Below are 26,830 nucleotides of genomic sequence, written 5' to 3' on the forward strand. Positions count from 1 at the left end.
TGCATTGATTGACTGCATCGTTGCCTCATTGGCTATTCATTACGGCCACCGATGCGCTTCACGGTTGTACGAGTTACGAAGGCGTTCAAGTTCATGCTGCTGCTGCAGCAAGGGCCCTCCCCCCGCAGGGGGTATAGCATGCAGTGCACGATAGACCTTCAATCGTTCCTTCGCCTTGATCGCCGCCACAGATCGAACCAAACAGCAACAAACAATAGAAAAACAGAAAGCCCCAAATTCTACGCCCCACGATCGCCGGGCATTCCAATGCGATCGTTCGCATTTGCTCGCCATCGGTTGGTGTTCTCGGGGCCTCACCTCCTAACGGGGGATTACCTTTCCGCCAATCGATCAGCTGCTGCTGCTGTCGAAGAGGTGAAGGAGAATGAGGAGATGAGTTTTTGGCCGGCTAACGGAACGTTCCACAAACGCTTCATGCTGGCGGGGCTGCCTCATTTCTATCATTTCCTCCGTATTCTTACAGTGGCCGTCAGTGTCTGGATCGTCTCCTCTAGGTGTGCGATACGATCGATCGATCGATCGATATGCTTACTCCAGATTTCATTCCCGGTCCGAAATCCGGGGGCCCGAGCATCCATAATTACCATCAACAGGAGGGGGAGAGAGGAAGAGAGCAGAGGGAGCCACACAAACAAGCGGCATCCTCACACACATGCTCGTTAACTAACGTGGCCGTGGCCACGATTTGATTACTTTAAAAACCCAAAACCTGACCCACTAACCGTCCGTCCGGTCGAACAAACAGATTGGCCTGATTATGGTGTTGCCCCAGTGGTGGTTTCTTAAAAACCGAGCAAAAGGGCCGAACACTCCTCCTCCAAGGGGGGCTGATAACGGGGTGAGGTGTGGATATTCAAATTACATCATCGAGCGATTTCATTTGCGGAACGAAGTGCCGAAGGTGTCGTAATGGATGCAAGAAATGGCCAAGATCCAGCGATCCGGGTTTTTTTTTAATGTTCCGATCCTCACATCGCAGGGGTGGACCCTAAGGGGTGTCACATACGCATGTGCGGACTGTTAGATAAGCAAATCGAGTGGCTTGGTTTTTCTTTGGCTTACGCACCGGTGGAAAAACAAATTATCCAAACCCCGTAACCGTAATATCCGCACGATCCGGCGACTCAGGAGACAGGGCACGTTCCGCCTCGCGGCCTAATCACACTGGAACCGGTCTTACCGAGCGAAGGGTGGTCACCTATAGCGCGGGGTTGGGCACTGGAGTGCGTCACCCAAGACGCAAACGTCAGTACCGTGAAGAATTGAAAGAAAAACCCTTTCATACGTTTCTGTGCGCGTGTGTGTGTGTGATTGATACTCGCGTCAATCGAAGAATGGTTGGCCGTTGGCCCCGATTTCGTGTTCATGCTTCAGCGACTCATCTCATGGGGAGGGTGCCTTGGCGTGGTGAGACAATGTCACCCCGTTCGGCAGGTTGGTCAAGTGGGTGGATACTCTGTCCACCTTCTGGTGCCCTTCTTGCCCCGAGGTGCACACACACACACACACACACAGCGCGTTGCACAATGCGCTACATCCGTTCCCAAACGAATGAACGACCGAACGGTGGCTTCCGTGACGAATCGACGGATTGTCCGTGACCGGAGGGCGCCCCAACGGGGTGGAAGGGAGGGGCGCATGAAGGCGTGTGCATCTTGACCCGAAAAGCCGAACTGACCCACTCCACCACCGCCAGCGGTCATTATCCGGCGCAAATCGGCCACCGGATTCAAGTTCAAGCGGCAGAACAATCGAAAGACTTCGATGCGCAGGTGACGAACCGGTCGGTGGTGCTACAGAAGCTGCAAATTGATTCGCGATCCATTTGTGCCGGGCTGCCGGTGAGAAAGCCCTCTAGGTACGGGATACAAGGGTAGCACAGTTAACGGCCACAATGGTGGTGGTACTGTTAATGAGTGAATGAGCCACGGAGCAACAGGTGAAGAAAAGGTTAAGCTGCTCATAAAATTCAACGAATTCAGTGACACGCCTTAAGAGGTGAGAGAAGTGAGAGTGAGAGTTGAGGCCTGGGTCGGGCGTGGTGCTTTTCGAGGTGGAGGAAGTGGGTGGTGGTGGCGCGATGACAAATTTGGAGCATGGGAATCGTCGGTCTTCGACGCGCCCTAAGGTTGCGCCGGTCACGTGCTTGTGGGAGAAAGTGCACGAGATGGTGTTGCTGCTTCCCTGTGTGTGTCTGTGGGTGTCTGTGTGTGTGTGTGCTTGCATTTCGTCGGTTCACGGGGATTGGGGGTGCAATTAGCGTCAATAAAGATATTTGACGGAAAATGCTCCAAACATAAATGCGGCTTTGCGAGAAGCGTGCCGTACGCTGTTGCTGCTGCTGATAGTGTTGCCAACCTTTCCCAAAAAGGGCGGTGGTGGTGGTGGTGGTGGTGGAGGTTAAGCGACTCCCGAGAGGTGCCACCATCGCCATTACTTGCTCGTGAGACGCCTCTAGATAGAGGCCCTCGGATAATATAGTTTATCATTTCGGTTGCCGCTCGACGTAAAGTAGACTTTAATTACAATGGGCACAACCTGCGCGGCGGCAGCGGCGGCGGCGGCACCCATTAACACTTTGAAGATAATCAGTTTTGGATTCATTAGTTTTCTCGTACCCTCCCCCTCCCCCCTCGCGCATGAACGATCTTGACGAAGAAGGTGAAGAACCAAAACGAACCAACCGGAGACTTTCTTTCGATTTCACGCTAATGTTGCCAACGATCGCGCTCGCGCGCGCACCCGAGTGTGTGTGTGTGTGTTTGTGTGAAATTATGCGATGATCTCTAGGGTTTTCCATAAAGCTTTTCCATATCTTCGATAATGTGTCAATAGGAATGGCGAATGTTAGGACAGCAACAGTGAAAGTTCGTCGCGTTACGTGAGCCTCACGCAGATACATCATTAGATGCCATCGAAATAGAAATTATTAATTTATACGAAAAAAATGCAAAACGCCCTCCATTATTATCGTTTTGCTTGGAAGTTTTCCTTTTCAACTTTGATCAATTTCGACAAAATGTCGGGGCCTACTTTTGCTATATAATTTGACCGATGTATGACAGTTGCAACTGTCAAATTGTATGATAGTTTGTGGATTATGTGCGCTCCCGTTTTCCGAATTACGGAACTGCCGTGCCATCAAACAATAAGGAACTGGTCACAACAAAAGGTCAACAAATCAAATGCACCTCGACGCGGGATCGTTGTAAACAAATGCGCTTCCCATCCATCCATTCGGCGGTGTGAAGCGGAAAAGTTCTAACCGACAAAACGCTTCCGACACAATGGACGCCAACAATTTGGTAAGACACAGCAAACACACACACACCAGCGGCCGACCTTGAGTTTTTGGGCAACATTTGAACGGCAGGAATGCACCACGGCTGGGCATCGCTTAGGGCACCTAAATCTGGCGCGCCGGCAGGTCATGCGGTTGAAGGTTTTTGCTTCCGCGCTCCACGAACAATAGGCATTTGGACAGTTTACCGTGTTTTGAGTTCGGTTCAGCGCGACCACAACCTCACTTCCGGGGATTGGCACACGGGATTCCTAGCGAAGGGATTGGCTTTTCCCGCATTTTTCCGCTATCATTATTATGGTCATTGGTCATCGAACAACGGACATTAAACCACACCCTGGAAATCGGAAAGTAGTTTCGAGCAATCGATTTCCGAGTTTTCTCCCCCCATCGCATTCCACCATTGCACTCTTGGATGCAGTGAAACTGTCATTTAGTGGTGGTCGAGTGGTGAGTCGAGTGGTGAATTGTATGTCAATATTGTGCACCGCCATTGAAATCGGGAGCGCACTCCCATACCCATATTTGATGCGTGATTTAGCTCTGAACTAAATATTGACCAGCGAGAGAGTGGCTGGACATGCAAATGCGTCTGGCATTTGGAGATGCTATGGCGGCCCTTTCCTTTATTTCCATTTCTGTACAACCACCTCCCCGTTTCCGTACTCTCATCACTCATCGTGTCTGCGTCTTTATGGCTGCTCTCTGCTCGCCTGCCAGCGGTGGTTTGTTTATTTTTCAATTAAAATCCCCCTCTACAAAAAAAAAACCATCATCATTTGGCGAACCTTCGGTAATGGAATAAATTATAACGAGCCAACTCTACGCCGAGGCTTTCAATTAAGTGACCAAACGGGCCGTGATAATACCCGACGACCCGACCCGGGTAAAGAAGAAATGGAGCTTCCCTCTCTCTCTCTCTCTCTCTCTCTCTCTCTCTCTCTCTCTCTCTTTGATCGGTAGATACCATAAACAACGCGAGTTTCATTCGCGAGTTCACAAACTTCGCCGACTGTAACCAGTAAAGCACTCCTCGCGAAACACACAGCGGCACAGTGTTGACGGCTCGCTCGGAATACTAATACCATTTCCGTTTTCGCACGGACGCACGGTGCGTCGTCGAGGTGGAATTGCATCCGTCCGCGGTCCGCGGATTTTCTTCCTTCCGTTCGCAGATGATGCGATCCGAATTAGGAAATAAAACAAACGACGCACGGTGTCTCGTGGGGTTGTCCTCGTGTGGAGTGTCTTTAAAGCAGCCAGGCGGGATATAAATACTGACAACAATAAAACAAAGTGATCGCAGTCGAGGCCTCGCGCGGGACGTACCGAGGAAGTCGCGTCGTCGCGACTTGCCAGCAGATTGCGAATGACAATGCTGGATGTAGGAGGAAGAGGAGGAGTTTAACTGAATGTTAGACTTTATGCCTTGAAGCAAAGAGCTGCTTCTTCGCGAGCAGGTTTTTACTGGACGACGACGACTACGAGCAGTAAACAACGAATCAACCGCCATGTTTAAGACGCTCGATGCTAGGCAAATGCCAACGCAATGAGATGGTCGACGTAATAGGTGAAGGCCACGCAGCAGCGCAGCAGCAGCAACAACAACGACGATGATGATGATGCGTTGGCACATCCGTGCGTTGGAGGAACCCACGGCATGCACTTGAAAACCAACTGGGCGAGATGTGCAGGCGTAGAGCCGTTGGAGCTTTGCTACACCTAGACCAGGTACCCACAGGAATGCCGTTTCTGGGGAGACCAGTTTGTCCGGATCCCGCGATCGCGAACGCGATCGCACCGTTTGCGTGCATTGCGTTGCATTGGCCGCTAGACGAAATGGCCGCACTGCTGTGCCGCGGTGGTGCGCTGCTTCATAAAAGTGCAACGTTGCATAATGCAACCGGCTCGCCCGGTTTCGGTTGTTTATCGTTGCGGCTATCACCGTTAGATTTGATAATCGGACAGCCATGTACCGCTGCAATCAAACCGAGACACCGTGAGGCCAGCTGTTACCAGACTTCTCCTAGGACATCGAAGGTCCAAAAAGGTGTGTGTCTGTTGAGGACACGACATGAGACCAGCCAACATGAGAGCGTATCATGTCTGCCAAGCGTTTTTTTTTGTTTTGTTTGGACATTTGGCGCACGCCCCATTCGGTCCACGGGGCATTACGGACCATGTTCCGGTTGGACAATTTTTACGACCTTGAGCCACAAAAGGCACGACCGTCCGACCGACCGACCGACCGGCTGGTAGTAGTGCAGTGTAGGTGTTGCTTTAAAAATAAAAATAAAAACAGTTCAAACCACACCAACGATGCTCGATTGCAGCTCGATTTCGATGGCATTTCGGTTCGGCGGTTGCGGCGTGGTGTGGGAATTGGGGCCTCCGAACGTCCGAACGTCACAACCATGTCCACGCCAGCCAAAATCAAAAATGCGTGAACAATCCGCGAATGTACTGCTGCTGCTGCTACTGGATCGAATTATTTATGAGATTTTTTTCTTTAAAAAGCCAACGCGAGTGATCTGGCCAACGACTGGTTGGTGGGACCCTTACCTCACTGACCTATTCCACATCGGCTGCCACAAGGGGCTCCAAAAAAGCCACACGCTATGGCTCGCTATGGTCCGTACAACTGGATCAGACAGGTCCGCGAACATTGGCATTCCCACTGGTAGACTGTTTAGTGTTTTATTCCGATTTTATGCGTCGAGCGACCTTGCGACGTTTGTAGGTCCCAGGTCCCGAAACCAGTCCCGAATGCCAATGCCCATTCACGGTTCCTGCAAACCGAAACTGGCGAGAAAGAACCAACGATCCAACGATCGAGCAATCCACAAAAGGTGGGCTGTTGAGGAGGGCTGACTGACAGCTCCATGACTAGACGGTCCACCGGGTGCGAATCTCCCTTTCGCGAGGTTCTTTTTTTTCTAAATTTGTGCCACAAACACACACGTCGCCACGTCGGTCGGTTCCCAGCGTCCCCAACACCGGTAGCAGCACCGGCTGCGAAGGGAAATTGAAGAAAAGCCATTAAAGTAAAAGTCTTCTTTAGTGGTCCACCATTCGCCCGGATTATTGCCGGTGCTGGCAGGGCAGAGCCCATAAACCCGGAGCAAACACACTCGGCGGAGTCGACAAATGATCGACCGCCGCGAAACGAAACGTCTCTCTCTATTCCTCTCTCTCTTTCTTTTTCTTTTGCTGATTTATAGTAAACGACTCTCGGCAGTAACGACTCCGAAGAGAAGACTTCCAAAGCGCTAATGTCTATCCTAAACCAAGGTGGCAGTTTCTCAACGAAAGTCCTAACCTCCCCAAAGAACATCAGCAACACCAGCCAGCCAGCCAGCCTGCCCACCCCGAAGTGAGTCACCGACGCCCAAATCGATGGTGATTCTGACGTTGGTGGTTTTCTCGGAGCATTTTCGGGGCTCTGACTCAATCAATCCCCAGCCAGCCAGCGTACCGCGAAGAGCACGCGAAACGGACACAAAAAACAACGTAACTGTAAAGCAGGAGGCCAACCAGCGATCTCAGCATGCGACGCGCCTCACTTTTGAGGTTTGAGGAAAACCAGGCAAACCCGATCGCAGTAGCCCAACGGGCAACGGAGCAGCAGATGCAGCGCTGTTCCATGTTTGGTGCTTTGCTGGCTGGCTGGCTTGCTGGATGCTGGACCACGGGACACACCTGGACTCTGGAAACTCATCCAAAGCAAAGGCACCAACCGTGCTCTATCGGTGTGTTTAGTGAGGCTACCCTGGCCCCTTCAATACCTAGCAGAGAATCGCACGCAGAGCTCGTCGACAGCAGAGCTGACTGGATGGCGTGCCTTGGCCGCTACTTCAGGATCGCGTGGTGTCGCGGCTGCAAACGCGGCGAGCACGCTTTTTTCCAGTCCGAGGTCTGGAGCAGAGAGCAAGCATCGAGCAGTTGGCGTAGCCATTTCTACCGCAACCACCAACGTCAACCGTGATGCTCTTTGCCTGTGTGCGTTCTATGTGTGTGTGTGTGTGTGTGTATGCAAGACGGAGAAAAGTCGCTGAACTTCTTCGTCCGATAAGCGTTCCCCCCTGGGTGTAAGCGTATGCAGTGCTAGTGGCATCAACATACCAGCCAGATCGTGATGATGATGACGTTGCTGACGATGATGATTCCTGCCACAAACATACACTAGGAAGTTCTAGCAAGCAGCTTCCTTCGTTTGACGTTTAATGTAAATGTCACACGCACATCACAGCCCACGTCAAACGTCAACCGGAACCTGTCAGAGCTGTATTTCTTCCAAAACTCCAAAACTAACTCTCCAGCTGCAGAATGCAACGCTCCGCTATTACTATTCGATGGCCATTGCGTGATGGCGATCAGTCCGGGGTGGACAAGTTCAAGACCGAAAAACCTAGGACCTTTACTCCATCTTCAGACGCCGAAAACGCGTACGGAGCGAACTTCTTGGTGTTCTTCGCCATCGCCATCGCCATCATCATCATCATCCGGCAACTTCAATGTCCGCCCACCATCGCCGTAATAACCGCCTTCTTAACCTTGGACCGTGCTGCTAGCTGCCTGCATGGCTAGCGTTGGAGCTGGCTCCGCTCCGCATCACGTCGTACCCGGAGGGCCAGCACAGGCCAGGCCAGGCCAGGGTTTCGTTGGCTGGCTGGCAGTTGAATTTATGTTCGCGTTCACGTGCTGCTCGCCAACCAACGGGGGCTAAACGTGTGCGTTCGCAGCGTAGTTGCCGCCATCTTCGTCGTCGTCGCCGTCAGAAGATCGGCACCTGGAGGGCGCGGTACGGTGGCACATCGTACGGATCGTCAGCGCGGGTGTGTGTGGTTTTGTGCCAATGACCCTGCTCCGTACGGAGCGTAGCAAACTCTTAGCTCCATCTCCTCCTCTTCCTTTTGCCGGCGCGTTCTTCTCTGTTTTTTTTTCTCGTTCTCGTGTCGCTTTGAGGCTGCGTTCTCGAGTTTCTTGCTCACGATCACGATTGAGTCACTCTCGGGACGACGACCGGCTTCGTGGTAGTGCTGGTGATGGTGTGACGGTTTCAGTGTGTTTGTAGCATTTTATGTAATGGATTAAACAATGTAATTGCAACACTAAACGCGATCGCGTTTATTACATCGACGATCGATTCGAAGACGATCTCGATGATCTTAGTCGGAGCTTATCTGCTCCGTAATCACTCACTCGTTACGGCATCGTCGTAGCGCGTGCTTCGAAACGAGTAACATCGGCATCGTCGTAGCGCGTGCTTCGAAACGAGTAACATAAACAGCGATAACAGCTTGATCGCGGCTCGCCGTCTTGCAATTACAGCCGATCGAGCGGAGGTGCATCCCAGGGCGCTGGGTTGAGCTTCCGAAAAAATGGGTTAAATGGCTTAATCACCGATCGAACCACCGTGAGGCGAGGGATGCGATTCCAAAAGAAAGTGTTGCTCCGTTAGCTAAACCCGATAATGACCGATTCATCTGCTCTCTTCCTCACTCCCTTCTAACCAGTCGTGTGTGTGTGTGTGTGTGGGTGTGTGTGTGTGTGTGTGTGTGTGTGTGTGTGTGTGTGTGTGTGTGTGTGTGTGTGTGTGTGTGTGTGTGTGTGTGTGTGTGTGTGTGTGTGTGTGTGTGTGTGTGTGTGTGTGTGTGTGTGTGTGTGTGTGTGTGTGTGTGTGTGTGTGTGTGTGTGTGTGTGTGTGTGTGTGTGTGTGTGTGTGTGTGTGTGTGTGTGTGTGTGTGTGTGTGTGTGTGTGTGTGTGTGTGTGTGTGTGTGTGTGTGTGTGTGTGTGTGTGTGTGTGTGTGTGTGTGTGTGTGTGTGTGTGTGTGTGTGTGTGTGTGTGTGTGTGTGTGTGTGTGTGTGTGTGTGTGTGTGTGTGTGTGTGTGTGTGTGTGTGTGTGTGTGTGTGTGTGTGTGTGTGTGTGTGTGTGTGTGTGTGTGTGTGTGTGTGTGTGTGTGTGTGTGTGTGTGTGTGTGTGTGTGTGTGTGTGTGTGTGTGTGTGTGTGTGTGTGTGTGTGTGTGTGTGTGTGTGTGTGTGTGTGTGTGTGTGTGTGTGTGTGTGTGTGTGTGTGTGTGTGTGTGTGTGTGTGTGTGTGTGTGTGTGTGTGTGTGTGTGTGTGTGTGTGTGTGTGTGTGTGTGTGTGTGTGTGTGTGTGTGTGTGTGTGTGTGTGTGTGTGTGTGTGTGTGTGTGTGTGTGTGTGTGTGTGTGTGTGTGTGTGTGTGTGTGTGTGTGTGTGTGTGTGTGTGTGTGTGTGTGTGTGTGTGTGTGTGTGTGTGTGTGTGTGTAGAACTGGTACCAACGGTGGTGTCTTTATTCTAATTCACGCTCATTCCCCCCAGAACGAGCGAACTGAGAACGAACGATTCGAAGGCGATCCTCGAGGTGTTCTGCGCCCGCTTGTACGGTATCTTAAAAGCGTATTTAAGTATCATTACCCCTCCTTACGCCCTTCTCTCATGATGTCTTCATGCCGCACCGCGCCACGCCACGCCATGGGATGCGATCTGGGATTCTAACGGGACACCGTATCGATGTGTTTTGGGAAGCCAACAGAGAAGAGCCTGCTAGACACTAGCAAATCCCTATCCAAATTGAACCGATAGGCACGGCACTGAGGCGTGGTGGTACTTGCATGATCGAAGCAGGACCGGGGGGGGGTTTTCTTTTTACATAACAAACCAACCGAAACAATGCCGAACGATGGTATCGTGCAACGATCGCTTGAGGAGGATCGCTTGACCGTTTCAAGGTGCCGGCATTCGGATTCGGATTCAATCCGGCCCCAGCTGCTATGCGATAGCAGCATTGTGTTTGATCAACCAGAGGATCCCTCATTAGAAGCCCTTTCCTCGAGTCCGTTCTCGGTGAAGTGGAATTCCGTATTGGTACGGACGTCAGGTGGCGCCGTTTTGGAACCTCCTCGCGATCTCCCGATTCCCGAAGCAGCGCAGAAGAACGCCACTTTCCAACAACAAGCATTATCTGTCTCTCTCTCTCTCTCTCTCGGTAAGTGCGCAACCCAAGAGGTGAGGTGAGTGTGTCCATAAGTGGCGTAGAGGATCAGCATATCGCGCGCGTCCAAGCACATCGGATTCAATTAGCTGCGAAGCAAAGCCACAAACCTCCTATTGTCCTACGGGCCCAAAGCGTCGCGGGCGTCGCTGGCGTCGTCTTTGTCGTTGACCGGTGGTGATCCGGTGCGCTCCTTGGTTCGGCCAAGGTTTGTGTGTGTGTGTGTGTGTGTGTGTGTGTGTGTGTGCCTTTGCCACTCGTTGGCCGGTGCTAAACCGGTTTCCCGGTTCCCGGTAGCGTGTATTTTCATTTTTGGAATATTTGATTCCCATGAACCGGGTCGGCACTTCTCGGCCGCTGGGCGAAAGTTGAGTGACCGATGGCGACCACGTCCAGACGTCCACAGTTTAGCTGCGAGATGCGTTCGAACTTTCGCGTTCCCGGGCGAATCATTTCATTAATACACACACACGCACACACGCTTGGTCACATGCACGCATGTCACTGGGACTTATGCAAACAACCAGAGCAAGCAAGAGCAAGAGTGCGTGCCAAGGGGTCACAACGCGAGGCGGTAAGTGGCCGGTGGTCGCATGGAAAGTGAAAGAAAGTCTTTCGCTGCTGCTGCTGCTGCTGCTGCTGCTACCGGGACCGGGAAGTGTTTCTCTTTGTGACATTTGTTTATGACCGTGTTCGTGGTCTCTGGCCCTGCTCTACCTTTGCCTGAACCTGGAATGCCTTTCGTAGTTCCAATTTGTCAAGTGATCTGGTTAATGTGGCCACGGATCACGGGACGAGTGTCCGCAATGGTGAGTCTACAAATCAAATCTAATGTTCCATGAGGTGTTTCGAGAAAGTTCATCTTGCTTCGTTTAGTGAGAAAAAAAACTCCCGAAAGTGACATTTTGCTGAAGTACTTTTCCTCGATAGACCTCGAAGTAGGATTAAAACTCGTACAATCCGACGATAAGCCGGAGTTGAGAATCTCGTGAGTGATCACGACGTTACAGACATTTCTTCTTCTTCTCTCTCTCTAGCACGTCTTTTTTCCCTTCCATTTTCTTCAGTCACCTCCAGAGACGTTAAACGCCACGCCGTGGCCGGTATGGGGCCGGCAATTAAATGAATTCAAATCACTGGCGCAGCACAGGGTGACGGTAGGCCCCCGTGATGCGGGGAACCGGTACTAAACCGAATCACCGGCCACAGACCCGACAATTAGTCATTTCGAGAAGACACACCACGTGAACAGCGGTTTTCGCTGGGATGTCGATGCCACCCCCGGTCTTGGCCAGTGTTCCACACCACGCCACCACGTTTTGTTCCGTGGCTCCGGTTTTATGCGTCCCGAGCGTGCTGTGTGTGTGTGTGGATAGCTGGTACGAAATTTTAATTCATATTTTTATCTCCACAATTTCCAACAGTGAGTTGTGAGAGCTCGAGCGACGAACGTAAAATGGCATCGCGCTTTACCCTCAAACCCGTTGTTGCCCGTTCTGTAACCGAAAGGAGGAGGTTGTCTTGCCGCTTCGAGCACCTTTGGCGCCAATCTAGTTGTTTGACTAATCGTCCGATCTTTGCAATGGTAATGATGGACAAAAATGTTGCCTTCGAATTAAACGAATTAAAACCAATTTCACTAAATTCTTAATTCATCCACATCCAACTGTCCGGACCGGACGATAAGATACACACAGATTGGTGTTTCATTTGAAACCGCGGGATCATCGGATGATGCCATAGTGCCTTTGTCTTTCGTCTAGGAAAATTATCTAAATTCATCGAGCGAGCGCGCGTACCCGAGAGAAAAGCGCAGGCGAATCAAATCGGAAAAGCCACATAATGGCCACGCTCTCGTTGGGTGCTCCATTGAAACTTGTAGAGATCACTCCCCGGACCTGTGCTGCTGCTGCTGCTGCTGCTGCTGACAGTACTGACCAACTTTCTTTCCGATTCCGCTGGCCACAATCTCCAAAATCACCCCCCTTCCAGCCGGACCAGGAGTCGGGCACGGGAACGTCGATGGATTTGAGGTCAAAATTATCCCCCCTCGCTCGCTCCTTGGCTCGCTCATCAGCATCATCATCACCATCAGCAATCATCAGGCTGATGGCTTCGAATATGGAGGAGAGGTAGGTAATGAGCGAACGAATGCGGGGCTGTTGGGTTTACAGTGCGCCAGTCCTCTAGCCTTTTGAGCCGCGGCCCGGGCGACGGCCAACAACCTTGCACAAAAGTCCTCGAAACAGGTTTTCCTGGGGCGCGCGCTGGCTCGCGGTCAGAAGAAAGCGCCAGATCGAGGGAAAGAGTGATAGAGAGAGAAAGAGAGAGAGCGCGATCTCGAGTTGGTCTGACGTTGTTTTCCTGCTGCATCGCTCATTTATCATCTCAGCGGACACATTCGCGGCCAGTGCATTCCACGCTAATCGGAACCACGGTGTACCACGTCCCGTCGTCCCCATTCCTCCACAGTAGCATTAGCAACAATGCAACAATCTTGACACTCGCGGCACATCGTAGCAAACCCCTTAAGGGTTCGTCGCCTACTACCATCCCGGCCCGGCATGTACCGCGCGCATTTAAGTCTTTCGTTTTGTCGTCAGCTTCACGTGTAGCACGTGTGGTGGTGAGGTGGCGCCGGCCTTTCGCTCATCAAACGGGCGCGCAAAGTAAAAGTGCGGAGCAGAACAATCGGCCAGAGCATCTTCAGAGCATCGTTGGGGGAGAAAACCAATCTCCTGATCCAGTGGCGCACACATGCACCGCATACTGAACCACTCACATGCCAATGGTGGCTATGTTTTGTGACGAGTCACTTCATCTCTCTTGCGATGTGATCAACATGTTTTGTCTCGTCGTCGTCGTCATCGTCATCGTCGGCGGCCCCCTTTCGCCGATGTCTTATTCTTTTCCATGTCTGTTGTTTTTTTTTTTTTGCGCGCACACTTTTTGTTTTATTATTATTCGAACATCGTTTGGGCGAAAGTTTCACTCTCTTCGCGCGCTCGCACTCGCGCACTGAGTCTAGGGGCACATTGGGTTTCACTTTCGGATCGGTTCGGCCGAAAACGGAAGAAGTACTATCCGGCAGGCACGCCGGGCAGGTGAATGGTGCAGCATGTGAGTGTGCAGTGCGGTGGGGAGGAGGGGAATTTTATGGCAAAAAAATCTGCGCACACCACACCACCGAGCGACGGATCGATCGTATTGTTTCTTCGATGAACAATCTCTTCGCGCGAGCTGCAACTCACCATTACCACCGGAGGAGAGTATCCCTCGCCTCAAGGGACGTGAAGGAAGCTCGAATGTGAAAGAAAGTCAGCGATCGAGGCGCTCTCTGTTTGACCTGCTGCACCATTTTGAGGATCACGGCCGGGGTAATGGCCGGGTTGCTCGCTACTAATTGCTGCGTTCCATGACATTCCCTTACGACAGAGACCCATGTGCCATGGTGGCCGGGGAATGCGAGATGGATCGTTTAATGGACCCCGGATGGTGGATTATGGTCTTTCGGTTCTCAGTCACTCGCACCACGGGACATTCCACGGGTTATTTATTTTTTTTTAAATCCCTTGAGAGGAATGGCAACGCGTTCAATGACCCCCCGAACGGTCCCGACACAAGCAGGCAGCGCAGCGCAGCGCAGAGGACAAGATGGATTCGGTGGCCACGACGATTTGACCTAATGATCGAACCAATGTTAATGTGTTTTTGACATCGAACATCGTTTATCCTTCCCTAACGGACTAACGGATTCCGGTGGAACAGGTTTTCGATGCCGACGCCCTTCCATTGGTTGGGACGATCGGATCGATTTCGGGCAGTTCGGGAATGTTTGGACAAATTGAATCGCAGCACGCGACAGCTAGCGTGTCGTTCGTCGTGAACAACGGAACACCCTCTGGAGCCCGATTCAATTCCGAAACGTGCGCGGCATCCACAAATGTCTCATCCGCGAGCCCGAGAGCGAGAGCCAAGGATCACTGGTACTGCGGACAAGGAGTTAAAGGCATCGGAAAGGCGAGTAGCGATGTTTGCGAATTGAAATTTCTCTTTTGTGCCCAAAACAACCTCACGTCCGTCGTCGTTACTCGTTACCGTTCTCTGTCCAGTGTGTACGGTCCGGAGCACGATCGTGGAATGCGTGCCCATCGAATTTGCAACCAACGGCCACAGGAGCAGCAGCAGCAGCAGCAGCAGCAACAGCAACACGAGAAACATGAGCAACAACCACCGAAAACGAACAGTCTAACCTCATTTCGACTCTCGTCGATGCTGCGTGGCGCTGGTTGGCGTATAAAATGGATTTGATGGATTATGCTCCGCGTCTTTCCCGCAACACCCACCAGCGGCACCACCAACAGCACCAGAAGTAGCCCCGAAAAAAAAAAAGAAGTAGCTTTACGCACCCAATTCTCACATGTGAAACTTCATCGCAAGTGCAAATTTCGAACCGCAGCACGTTTCGCGGGCGCTGCTGCGATCGTGCGGAAATGGAGGATGATCGATCGATTTCCGTGCGTGGCATCTTGATGCCATGCCCCATACCACACCGGAGGTACCCCGTACGACGGTGCTTATGTTGCTTGGCAATCGATTAGAAAACATGTTTTCTAATTTCCATCCAACAGCCGAAAGATTGTCTGGTCAAGTATCTTTCTCTCTCTCTCCCTCTCTCTCTCTCTTGATTGGTGCCTTTTCCGCATTTTCACCTGCAGGAAAAGAAGTGCTGCAGGGGCGAGGAAGGGGACGCGAGGTAAATTGAAATATTATTTAATTGTTTGTTTACATGATCGGCGATGGTAGCGAGCAGAGCGAGGAAGGGATGAAAGATGATCAAAGATGGAAAATCAAATTCAGCGATCGATGTGCGATCGATCGGAAAATTCGGGTTAGCCCGGCTGGCGTCATCAAGGCACCGGGGAGAAGCAGCTTTCTGATGCTGCTCAGGCAACCAACGATGCCGATCAGCATACGCAGCATGTTCGTTCCATGCCCGTTTTTAACTCGCACCCATTTTCCTCCCCGAAAAAACCGATCGAGAAATGTGTTAACAAGCTACGAATTACGTGGCGTTCCCGGTTTCGAACAAACTAGGACAAACTGGCCCACCGTTTGGGGCTATGCGGGTGCGTTTAACAGGGGCTGGTGTTATGGGGGTTGCATGAACTATTTTCGATTCGTTTCCACTTTGGTTGTTGGCCGCTAAACGACCAGGAGCACTGCTTATCGGTGTGACCTGTTTCGGGAGCATCATTCTCGTTCTCTGAAGATGAAGTAGAAACCATTGCCAGGTGTGTGTCTGAACCATGGGATCAACTGCAAGCCAACTTATCAGTCCCTCGCATAACCTTAACATAACACACTTGGTTTGCAATACAATGCTACAACAATATTTATACTTCTAAAAAGCGTCTGTGGCCGCAATAAGGGCGTTTCTTTAGCTTAATAGCGGCACAATATGGCTTTGTTCACTGTTTTGTGTGATCTACTTCATTTCATTTCACTTCTTTGCTTAGTTATTATGCATTTAATCTTTTTTATCAATTAAGTCACTTGTTTTTCATCTATTTTGCATTGGCTCATATGAAAATCTATTTGAAGTTTTTGTTTTCCTGTTTAATTTATCCTGATTGAAGGTTTTATCTTAGCCACATAGTTATTGTATATTTAAGAAGTTTGTAATGTTTTGTAATTTACTTTAACATTGTACTTTCCGTTTTTCTAACCCACTATAGACGATAAGTTTAATAAAAAAATACACAATTAGGAATGCTTTCCATTCAGCAAAACACGAGGAACGTGCCCTCAAAAGGCAACTAACCTGTGGCTTCAATACATACGGATACTAACCTTTCCCGTCCATAAAACCCACCACAGACCACGGATAAATACCAACAAGTGCGAGCTCCCTGCAAAACGGCCACCACCCACCCTACTGCTAATGTGGTGATGTGTGGCAAGTCGACCGATCACGCATCTCAGCACAGAGAAAAAAAAAAGATCCCAAATGCAATCCAAATGGTCCTCGGAGTCGCGTTGGCATTCGCCTTCGCGGTATCTACGGTGCATCGGTAATGCTTTCATTTGCCCTCCCCCCAAACGTGGTACGTGTTGGCATCGTTTCTCACCGACACGCACGAGGGGGAGCGAGAGGAGAGGTGGTAAGGTCGCGAAGGTTGCCTCGCCGGACCGAATAGCAATCGGCATCGCGAAGAAGGTCGTGTTGTGCAAAACATTGGTCACTCAATTTCGGTCACCAGCGTTCGCGCTGGCGATATGGCACGTTCTGAAGCCTGCGCTGGCACACAACAAACCGCGTTCGGCTTGTCTTGTCTGTTTGTTGAAAGGTGGGCCACCTCGCCCCGCGCTGGCAACCCTCCGGAGACGGAGCGCCTCCGGTACGATTTTGATTATCCTTTCTAAACGGCAAACGTCTTAAGGAATGTTGTAGGCTCCATTCGTTCGTCCGTTCGTTCGTTCGTTTTGTCTGTCAGCATCGTTATCGCGGTCGATGCAACGCCGCGATCCTTCTTCTGCTTCTCCTTCTCCTTCTCCTCCCTTGGTGCAGCTGCATCGACGCAACGCAACGATCGCGGTCGCGGCGGTTTTTAATGGTTGACCACCACAGCACCATTAATGGTACAAAATAGTGTAGCATAAAACACCCTCACAGTGCCTCCCCCTTTGGCAATTGTAAGGGCCCATTTGGGTCCATTGGGCGCTGGCTGGCTGCTGCTGCCATTGGCCGTGTAAAAACCGATCTTTTTCTAACTCATTTTCCACGCTCGCGCCCAGTTGCACTTTTATGACGCGCGCGCACACACACACACACGTATGTCGAGAGGTGTGTGGTTAATGTTTTCCCAATAGAGCGTGGCTGCTGTGGTGTGGATGCAGTGATTTGTGGCCCTTCAGCCCCCTCCCTTGGGGGGTGCTGGTGGAATAGATGGTGACCTCATTGGTCGCACGTGTGTTTTTCGTTGCCTCAAGCAGCGATCCTCGATTCGCTTCGAAGAAGAAAGCGCACACAACCACATGAGAATCGCGTCATCACAGTCATCATCATGAGTACCACCGTAAACCACAGCGTAGGAAATGGAGTCAAGCGCACAGAACCTGCGCGGGCGCGGCCAGCTCCGAAATTCGGGTAAGCCACAAAGGGCGGCATTTTGTCTCAAGAAATAGGTGCCACCCGATGCCAAGCCGTCAAGCGCACCACCGCCACTGTAGCACCGCTTCGGTACGGTTCAGTTGCTTTCAGGTTCATCCATAATTCATGGCCGAACGCGTAACGCGGCGCGGTGCAACGCCGGGCCAGGGGAATGCGGAATGGTGAGGAGTAGTAGATCCGGAGACCGGAACAGGCCGCACCACCACTCCACTACCGGAATGGAACGGAATGGAACGGAAAAGCGTCATCTTGGAGGTGGAGAAGTGCAAGCAAGCCTTGAGTTACTTTTGGTTTTCATGGTTTTCGGTGGCTTCGTGTGTTTGCTTTGATGTTTCGTTGTTTTAATGAAAACGTGAAGTTCTAACACTTCATTCTCAAAGATCCCCTCAAATATTTCGATACGAAATGACGGAATTGCTCGCTTACCTCAGGGATGAAGGAATGTTGTTCAGATCCACGCTGATCAGCAGCACAGACTTTCCGTTTTATCAGCTTCACGATCGATGTCAACGATGGTGCGCGAGAAATGATGTCAACAGAGGATCGCGCACTGTCCAATGACACCCAGTTCACAGTTTATGCTGCTCTCTCTCTCTCACACACACTCACTCAGACACACACTCTCTCGGGGCTCATAAATTCTATTTTCACTTTTCCTTAAAACACACAGCACGGCCCAGCAGGAACCGCAGCTTCATTGTCCGAGATCCGGAGTCCGCGGGAAACTGGACCGCATTTATCAGTCAGCGCGATTGCCACCACGCGCGGGGAGGCGAACCGGGGCCGGAAATTGATGACTTCAATCTTGGTCTAGCGGTGCGGTCACACGGTTTTCACTGACACTGGTCGGAAGCTTTTCGGGGACTCGCGACTTCTTCGGTCACTCGCACTGTACCATTTTCCACGGGAGCCACGGGAGAGAAAATCAGGTTAACTGTTTACCATTCTAGGTCCGACACGCGGGACCGGGTTGGCTTTCTTCGGCAACTGTTTTGTTTCCCTTCCTCTAACCCTTGCCCCCGGAGAAGGCACTTGGTTTGTTTTACACACTTTGATTTACACCGCGACACTCGACGATCAGCGCAATCTTGAACCCTCGAACCGAAAGCTTCCTAATCACTGCGAAGGGGAGGATGCCAGCGGAAGGAGGAAGGAATTCCAAATTGGAAAAGATAAACGTGTGATTAGCGATGCTGTGGAGAGGTAGAGGAGGAGAAGGAGGAGATACGATACGATGCTCGGCACACTCGGCTGGAATGTGCTCGCAGCATCTCCATTTGATGTTTGCCGCAGGTGTATGGCGTGTGTGTGTGTGTGTTGGTCGTGGATCACGAGATCGTGAGCATGATAAGAGGCGAAGCGCGAGACTGCTTCGAGACAAATTAGAATTAGATTTCCAACGTCTTGGCTTGGCAAGCCCCCTTTTTCTTGACCTCCGTACGGTCCGTGAAGCGTCAAGCGGGGAGTTCGCTTTCTTTTGTTCTTTATCCCTTTTTCATTCTCCTCTGTCTTTCTACCTCGATCGTTTCTTTTCACTCTCTCTCTTTCTGCTTTTCTCTCTTTCTATCTTTTTGTGGCTCAAGAAGAACGAGCAGCATCGTGGCCGTGGCGGTCGCGATCGCGTCTCCAGCACGAGCGTTCTTAACGATGACCGTTTGGCGCGTCGTTGCGCCTGCCCTGACACAAGATGCCATGCCAACACACACAGACAGAACGGCCAGTGCCATCTTCTGGTGGTCTGGTGGTCGTTACCCACCTCCCTACAGTGCCTTTTAGCGCCTCCCGACACGAAGGAGACGTCGATGAAACCTCGGGCCGCGGGCGACAACCGTAAAGCAACGTTCGGTCTGTCGTCTGCCAGTACTTTAATGGAGGGTCAGCAGCCGTTGCTTCTACTTAGAACTCTGCTGCGCGCTGTGTGTCCAGCTCTCTGTGTGTGTGTGTTTGTGCTCGTTCTTCGAACTCGCTATGACCCCCTTTGGAAAGCCGTGTGGGTGAGCGAAACGAAATTCTCGAAAAACCAGAACAGAAGCCAACGTGATGCAGATATTGTGCAACCAGAGGTTACGAGCGGATCGTTGGGCGTCACCTATGATTCACGATCCTGTGTTGAGCGTGTCACAAACGTTTACTGATTTGAAAACACACGCACATAAAAAGGCCCCCTTTCTGTCAGTTGCGGTCAATGTTGAAAAAATGTGATGCAGCAGAAGAATGTACACAAAACAGAGGACAGTAGCAGGAGGTAAAGAAGGTGGTGGTGGTGGTAGCACATTAATGCAAAACAATGGGGTGGTAACCTTCAAAAATTGGATCCAGCCCCGCCGAAACAAAGTATAGTCGCACCGTCAACAGAGCGTTTTTTTTTTGCATTTTAATTAATTTACATCCAGCGCAATCCGCAAAGGCATCCGCGTCACCGAGTAAATGCCGCCAGATCGCACACACACGCACACACACACACACACGCAGTTCGGTTGGCTCCCCGGGACTGGAGATTCGGGCAGCGCGCAGTTCAATTGAACTGCTCGAACCGGATCTCCGGTCCCCGGTGTATGCTCGCCTGGATTATGACGTTTAATCAAGAACACTTTTCCGACTCTACCTCACTCACGATCGCGACGGTTATCGTAGACACTGTTTCACGAACTTTGCTGTTATTTCACTTTGATCGATCGATCAGTCGCTGGAACTATTGCGGATCGTATTGCCGGGAGGGAAGGAGGAATTCCAAAATCACTCCGGTGTAGGTTGTGGATGAGTCGATGCTGTCGATGTTGATGCTGCTGCTGCTGCTACGGGCTGCTACTGGCTGCTAGCTGGCAGCGAAGCGAAACTACAACTAACCTGCTCGGGACGCCATGTTGATTCGGGAGGCCCCGTAGATCAAAAGACTCGGCGGTCACTCACGGATCGCAAGCACGCACACGGCACCACGGATCGCGCACCGGTACTCGCGGTGTGCCCGCGGTGATCGTGGTGTTCGTTTCGATGAATTATTGAGCTATGCGCTGGTTGTGTCGGCAAAAAGGTAAACATTGAGCACGGGGATGGTAAGGTTCGCAATCAACTCATTCCTCGCCAATAGCTTACGTTGTTGCATGAGTATCATCAGAAGAATGTTGTTGTGTTGTTGAAAATGAGTTTTAGAAGCTGTAAAGGAGGTTCTTAATTTTTTGAAAAATAATATACATCAATTAACAAATTAAGAACTGCTCACGATCTCACAAAAGTACAGAAAACATCACAGTTGATCTTAGAACGATCGTACAACGACTAGAAATTGGTTGCATACTGGACATCAACCGTAGCTGGTGCTACCAGCTGCTGAAAGTCAATCTTAAAAACGAATCAAACCAACACCACAGTGTGCGATCGCGTCCGTCCGCCTGACTGTATTGTACAACTCGATCAGGGGATGCGCCCTCCCCCAAAAACGGGTGAGTTCGCTTCATCGTTTCATGCTTGCGCCTCCGCGATCGCTGCTCTCAGTCACGAACGCAACGTCAACGGTGGAGGTTGTTGCTGTCACTGCGTCCGTCCGTCCATCCACCAGTGCTTACCGGTGGAGCCCGTCCATACAGATCGTGTTTGTAGGTTTGTCCTCGTTTAATCCACCTCGGTGCTAAGCTACCACTCACCCACCGGGGGGAACTCGCGCGATTAATCGTTTCGTTTGTGCGTGTGCGTTGGGTTCGTCGCTTGTGATCGTTAAGTCTATCGTTTGCTTTGGCAGCACCAGCAGCAGTAACAGCATCATGATCGGCAGTGACTACGTGCTCGAAGCACACAACATCTACCATACGACGGAGGTATGTATATTGTCCGATTGCGGTTAGCCGCTCGCCGGTGAGTGTCCGTACTGTCCGAGTTGTGCATTCCCGTAGCTGCTCGAACGTGCCTCACGGGCCGCTCAACACTAGCGGGAACTCAAGGTTCCTGTCTTGTGCGATGCCGTTGATGTCGTTTGTTTTGATTTCGATTGTTGTGCGTTTTTTTTAGGTCGACACCGGTGGTTGCTTTAATGGCGGTGGCCAATCGGCCCTGGTGCTGAAGGGGGTGCATCTGACGGTGCATAGTGGCGAAGTGATGGCCATCCTGGGTTCGAAGGGTAGCGGTAAGCGTGCCCTGCTGGACGTCATAGCCCGGCGCTCGGAGGGATCATCGCGCGGTCAGGTTCTACTCAATGGGGCGCCGCTAACGAAATCCTTGTTCCAGCAACGGTGCGGCTACGTAACGCACGCTTGTGACTTCATTCCCGGTCTGACCGTCTCCCAGACGCTACACTACACACCGACAATTGTAAGCAATTGGTCTAGATGGTCACAAAAAATGCCAAAATGAATTGATTATTACTAAAACTTTCATTCCGCTCGACCCTTTTCCAGCTGGGTGGATATCTGAAAAGCTCCAAGGTACGCCAGGTGCTGGCCGATCTCGCCCTGTCCCAGGTGTCCCACAAGAAGGTGGAAAATCTGAATATAAGCGAGAAGCGACGCTTGGCAATCGGTATTCAGTTGGTGCGCGATCCGGTGATGCTGCTGCTCGATGAACCAACCCAGGGACTCGATCCGCTCAGTGCCTATCTGCTGATAAGCATTCTATCGAACTCGGCCAAAAAGACGGGATGTGGTATTCTGCTTTCGCTTGAGAAACCACGATCGGATGTGTTCCCTTTCCTTGATAGGTATGAACGGACGTCTGCACGGTCTCTTCGGAATGACAATCAGATTCATTGTGATCGTTTCTTTGTAGGGCTCTGTTTTTGTGTTTGGGAGGAGCCGTCTACTCTGGTGGCACCCGGGCGATGCTCGAGTACTTCCATGGGATTGGATTTCCATGTCCGCAGCTCGAGAATCCACTGATGTACTATCTCTGTTTGTCGACCGTTGATCGCAGGTAGGTCGCTGAGTTTGTTCAGCAAAATATTTACTGAATTGTTATGTAAAATCACCTATATGTTTTATATTTCGGATAGTATGATGGAATCTAGTGTGCTACGAAAATATTCTAATATGTAAACCTTAATTTTTTGGTTTGTGTGGCGTTTATTTTTGTTCAAAACATTCAATCATTTTGCATTTTGAAAATTTTTTCTCAATCATTTACATTTGTCAAAAGTTTAATTTAAATTATTACGCAGAATATTTAACCAAAGTCCCATTGTTTCTCGATCCCTTGTGTACTTTAATATATTGTAATTGAATTCATTCATCAGTCACTATATTTGACGGATGTCCGCAATGTTAGTTGATCAATTTTGTTTGTGATGTGATATTTTGTGCTTTGCGGACTTATTTTTCAATTTTTTTTATTTAATTCCTTTACAAACTGTTATATTTATTTACACTTCAGCGTGTTTTATCTGTTCTAAGTTCACTCAATACTTTTAGCTTTTAAATTACATAAAATCCGCTTAACATATATTACTAAATGTCTGTCAATTGTCAACTGTCACCTAATAATCTACACTCATTAAAGCTAGGCTTTAAAAGTAGACAACACAACATTGGGTCAAGTAAAAGAAAATGATAATCTATGATCATTGAAGAAAAACTGGAGTTTGCCTTCATAAATTTTTCTTCTTGGATTAGATTTTTTTGTTACAAACTATGTAACATAAAATGATATGCTCACCACAAAAGCGCCATCGAGCAACCGAGCGTCCAAATGATGCTGACTGGCCATACTTGAACCCTCTAAAGTCACGTAGAACGTTGTAGCGCCCTCACCTTGCTTCACGGTGCTAAAGACTCACACAATAACCAGAAACCCAAACAAGCAAAACGTGAGTCAGGGGAAGATGCAGAGAGCTGGTCAACAACAAATTCACGCCCCCAAAACAAAAACCTACATTCTCGCTGTGTTCTATGTTACCAACATAGACCATACACCACTCACACCGATGGGACCAATGTCTGCCCCATCATTCTATGTTATTGTGCCCCACAAAAGCCTTCTTCTCGTGAACGCCCGATGGCGGCGGGGCTGTACCATCATGAGTCATGAGCTTTAAATACCGGCACTTCCGTTGCATTGTACACTGTGGAATGTGCATTTCGTGCGCAATCCGTGTGTGTGTGAACAACGTGCAACGGGTGACAATTCATGCGAAGCCTGACTCACCAGAACACGCCATCACACACGCAGCAGCAGCAACGCGGAGCACGGTTAAACGAGAATGCAACCAATTTCGCTTCTCACTACTCGTGCCTCTCGTGTCGGTGTATTGGTAGTAGCAGCTGGGTTGGAGCCGGTCGTCGAGTGCCGCCGGACACGCTGACGCACGAAGAAGGCCTATAGCCTACACCCCAACCCTCAAGCGAGCGTGGGACCGTGGGAGAAGAGGGCGCGAGTTGAACGTTCTGGAGCTTTGCGTGCGTTTGCACTATATCGTGCACACCACTACCACAGCACGCCGTGGTGCGCTCCGCTGAGGACACTTAACGGCCCCCGGCTCTCCCGTGGTACACGGTGGGGAGCGAGGTGTGCTCGAAGTTGCACGAACGCAAACCGGGCACGGGAGATCGTCGTCGTGTATAGCTCCGGACGACCGGACGATGGAAAACGGTGCAGGCATAAGGAAGAAAGCAAACAAAGAGCGTCGAGAGCGTTGGAGAGCGATCGGTTTTGGTTGGTCAAGAAACTAGTTTTTATCCCGGGGCGGCCCGCACGACGACGACATACGGTGGGGCGAGGAAAGCCGGGCCGGGCCGGGCCGGGCCAGAACCCCACCGGCAGAAGGAGAAGAAAAAGGAAGAAGAAGCGCTAGTATAGTAATCACGCGAAATCGCCATCGCCAAAGCCGATTTGCGGGAGCATCCCGATGTGCGTCAGTCGCGTGAAGATGGTTTTTGGAGGGCATCTTAATTGAATGCTGGCCAGAGCTAACTCGGTCCAGCCAGTCCGCAATACTGTTCGCAAACTCTGCTAACACTTTGCAGTAGTATTAGTTGCTAATGGCTAGATCCGATACATTTTGAGCTGCACTCCAACCTCGCTATGTCCTTGGTCATGCCATTCCCCTCTAGTGTAGCTTCAGGTATGGTTGGTCCGGTGTCACGGACACTTATTGCCAGATATTCCCTGGCCAGAAAACCTGCTGGCTAGCTTTTAGAAAAAGGAGGAACCCATTCTTCCTCTCTCGCTCGCTCGCACCCACATGGAGCTGACCGAAGAGGAGGAATGTGCCTTCCCTTCCGCCGTTCAGAGGATGTTGCTGCTGCTTCCCAGCCCAGTTCACCGGTCCTCACATTTACGACCACCGTGCACACACGCACACACACACGCGCGCATGCAGGGATGCGGGCGCAGGTAGGCAGCAAAAAGGAATTGGACAATTTCCGTGACTCCTGGCACGGCTATTGGGAGGAGAGAGAGAGCGCATGTGTGTTAGAGAGAAAGAGCACGTTTCCAACCCCCCGTTCCCCGTCAACAAGGTAGAAGGAAGTAACGAAAAACGTGACCTGCTGCGATCCGACGACCATCTCGCGTGTACGAGCCGTGAAGTAGTAGAGGGCGACGGCAAGAAGCAGAAGCAGTAGGCAGCGTTCTAGGGCAGAGAAGGCACACGGGCAGTGTGCGGGTGCGCCGGAGGGTCGCTTCGTTGGCGTCGTGCGTGCGAGGAGCGCATTCGTGCTCCGGTGCTTATAAGCGGAGAGCGAGAGAACTCTCACATCGGTCGTGGCCAATTCGATGGCCGCCGCCGCCGCCGTAGCCATCGCCGTCTCGGAGCGGTTCGGTGCGCGTCATTTTGCTGCGGTCCTCCCGAGAGAGAGAAGCAGAGCGGTGGTCCGTCCATCATCACCGTCATCATCACCGAATTCCCGGCGCGCGACAACAAGCAACGTGAACGTTGTGGTGTATAGAGCGGGCCTCGCATCCTATCATCTTATCAGCCTCGCCTGCCGTTCGCGTTCGCGAATTGCGTGCACGACACAGGCGCAGGAAGTGCTACACGGCGGTGGTGCACGAACGGACGGAGTGTTTCTGGATTGTGATTCTGAACCGTCGTGAATCAATAAAAGGGGGCCGCCGCCGTCTTCGTGCGCGAGTGTGTCACGGTTTGTGGTGCGGTGTACGTTTGTGGTAGTGTGGAACGTGCGTGATGTGGCTGTGCGCATCGGCCGCTGCTGGAGCGGGAACCGGGACCGGGGTTGTGGTGCCGTGCCGGGGTTAGAAGCAGGAAGACGGGTAGCAGCAAAGAGTGCGCGACAAACGGACAGGTTGGCACGACGGGCATTATGGCGTCATCTCACGCACACAGTGCACGACGACGAATCGAGCGACACAACAGTCGACCACAACAGCAGCAACAACAACAACAGCAGCAACAGCAACCACCGACGTTCTACCAGCGGCGTCGACCGTGAAGCACGTAGCCTCCTGTGTGTTTCCCCGGCTGTGCGCCCTTCTTATTATTGTTGTTGTTGTTGTGTTGTACGCTGCTACAGGGCCCGGAGCAGAGCAGTGTGCTGTGCGTGACAACGTGAGGGGTTGCGTAGAACGGTTGAGGGGTGCTCCGTTGCGTTTCAACAACATCACGCACACACACGCACGCACGTTCACAAACAATCGGGGCGTGCAACGGTGACAGCGCCACAGTGACTGCGTAGCTGTAGCGAAAGCCTTTTCAAGGTGGCCACACACCACAAGCATCGTGAACTCGACGGGCAGACCAGGCAGTGGTTGTTGTTTTTTTTGCAAGAGCGATTGCGGAAGAGAAAGGACACCGGCAGGGCCGTGTCACACGGAACAAACATTCCTTCGATTGCTGTGTGTAGGAAAGATAAGGCGAACAGAGAGACAGTGAGCGAGCGAAGAAGAGACAAAACCGAAACGCAAAGAACGTGGACAGGAGCAGGACATTCCATTCGACCAAAACGCGGTGGCGCCGCTCTGGAGGCGGAAACGTGTTCGTTCGTTCGCTCGCGCCCTAAGCCTCTAGCGCGGCTACGACAATGCGTCGTGATCTACAGCACCAGCACCAATCGGTACTGACGATGGCATCTCCGCCGCCACATCCACCTCCGCAACAAATGCTGCAACAGCCTTCACCTTCGCCACCACAACCGTCGTCGGTAGTAACCGTAGTAGCAGCAGAAGTAGCAGAAGTAGCAGCAGTAGCAGCAGCAGCATCCCACCAAGTGTCATCCTCATCCTGCACACAAGCCTCCTCACCGTTAGTAGGCGCGGTGGAAACGACGACAACGACGACCACGACGACGAATTCGTTGCCATCCAGCGGCATTGTCGGTAATGGCGACGACGAAGAGTGCCATGCCGCAGCGATGATGATGATGATGGTGGACAC

General features: G+C 51.3%; 5 protein-coding genes across 8 annotated transcripts in view; 3 read left to right on the forward strand and 2 right to left on the reverse strand.

Annotated features, from left to right (window-relative positions):
* Window positions 1–26,830, forward strand: part of LOC125947944 (atlastin) — a 145,511-nt gene that overhangs the window by 41,367 nt on the left and 77,314 nt on the right. The gene's annotated exons all lie outside the window — the stretch shown is intronic.
* Window positions 1–26,830, reverse strand: part of LOC125947999 (protein D3-like) — a 348,887-nt gene that overhangs the window by 13,324 nt on the left and 308,733 nt on the right. The window lies entirely within an intron of this gene.
* LOC125947914 (ATP-binding cassette sub-family G member 5) overlaps window positions 1–26,830 on the reverse strand; it is a 46,470-nt gene that overhangs the window by 10,558 nt on the left and 9,082 nt on the right. Inside the window, exons 1-2 of one of the 4 annotated variants that reach the window (XM_049673450.1) lie at window positions 20,123–20,379; window positions 17,944–18,406 (exon numbers count right to left, since the gene is read on the reverse strand). The gene's annotated coding sequence lies outside the window, so the exon portion shown is untranslated. Of the gene's footprint in view, window positions 1–17,943; window positions 18,637–20,122; window positions 20,380–26,830 lie in introns of those variants that run through there. The other 3 variants (XM_049673449.1, XM_049673448.1, XM_049673451.1) reach the window with 3 other exon arrangements.
* LOC125947931 (ATP-binding cassette sub-family G member 5) overlaps window positions 20,922–26,830 on the forward strand; it is a 12,397-nt gene continuing 6,488 nt past the window's right edge. The window contains exons 1-4 of the mRNA XM_049673495.1: window positions 20,922–21,329; window positions 21,520–21,819; window positions 21,906–22,204; window positions 22,273–22,416. Of these exons, the coding sequence (XP_049529452.1) occupies window positions 21,276–21,329; window positions 21,520–21,819; window positions 21,906–22,204; window positions 22,273–22,416 (797 nt within the window). The 5' untranslated portion in view covers window positions 20,922–21,275. The remainder of the gene's footprint in view (window positions 21,330–21,519; window positions 21,820–21,905; window positions 22,205–22,272; window positions 22,417–26,830) is intronic.
* Window positions 23,010–26,830, forward strand: part of LOC125947910 (uncharacterized) — an 8,920-nt gene continuing 5,099 nt past the window's right edge. Inside the window, exon 1 of the mRNA XM_049673443.1 lies at window positions 23,010–26,830. This exon is cut by the window's right edge and continues 421 nt beyond it. Coding sequence (XP_049529400.1) covers window positions 26,478–26,830 — 353 coding nt within the window. The 5' untranslated portion in view covers window positions 23,010–26,477.

This window comes from Anopheles darlingi, chromosome 2 (genome assembly GCF_943734745.1).
Source record: "Anopheles darlingi chromosome 2, idAnoDarlMG_H_01, whole genome shotgun sequence".
Lineage (NCBI taxonomy): Eukaryota > Metazoa > Arthropoda > Insecta > Diptera > Culicidae > Anopheles > Anopheles darlingi.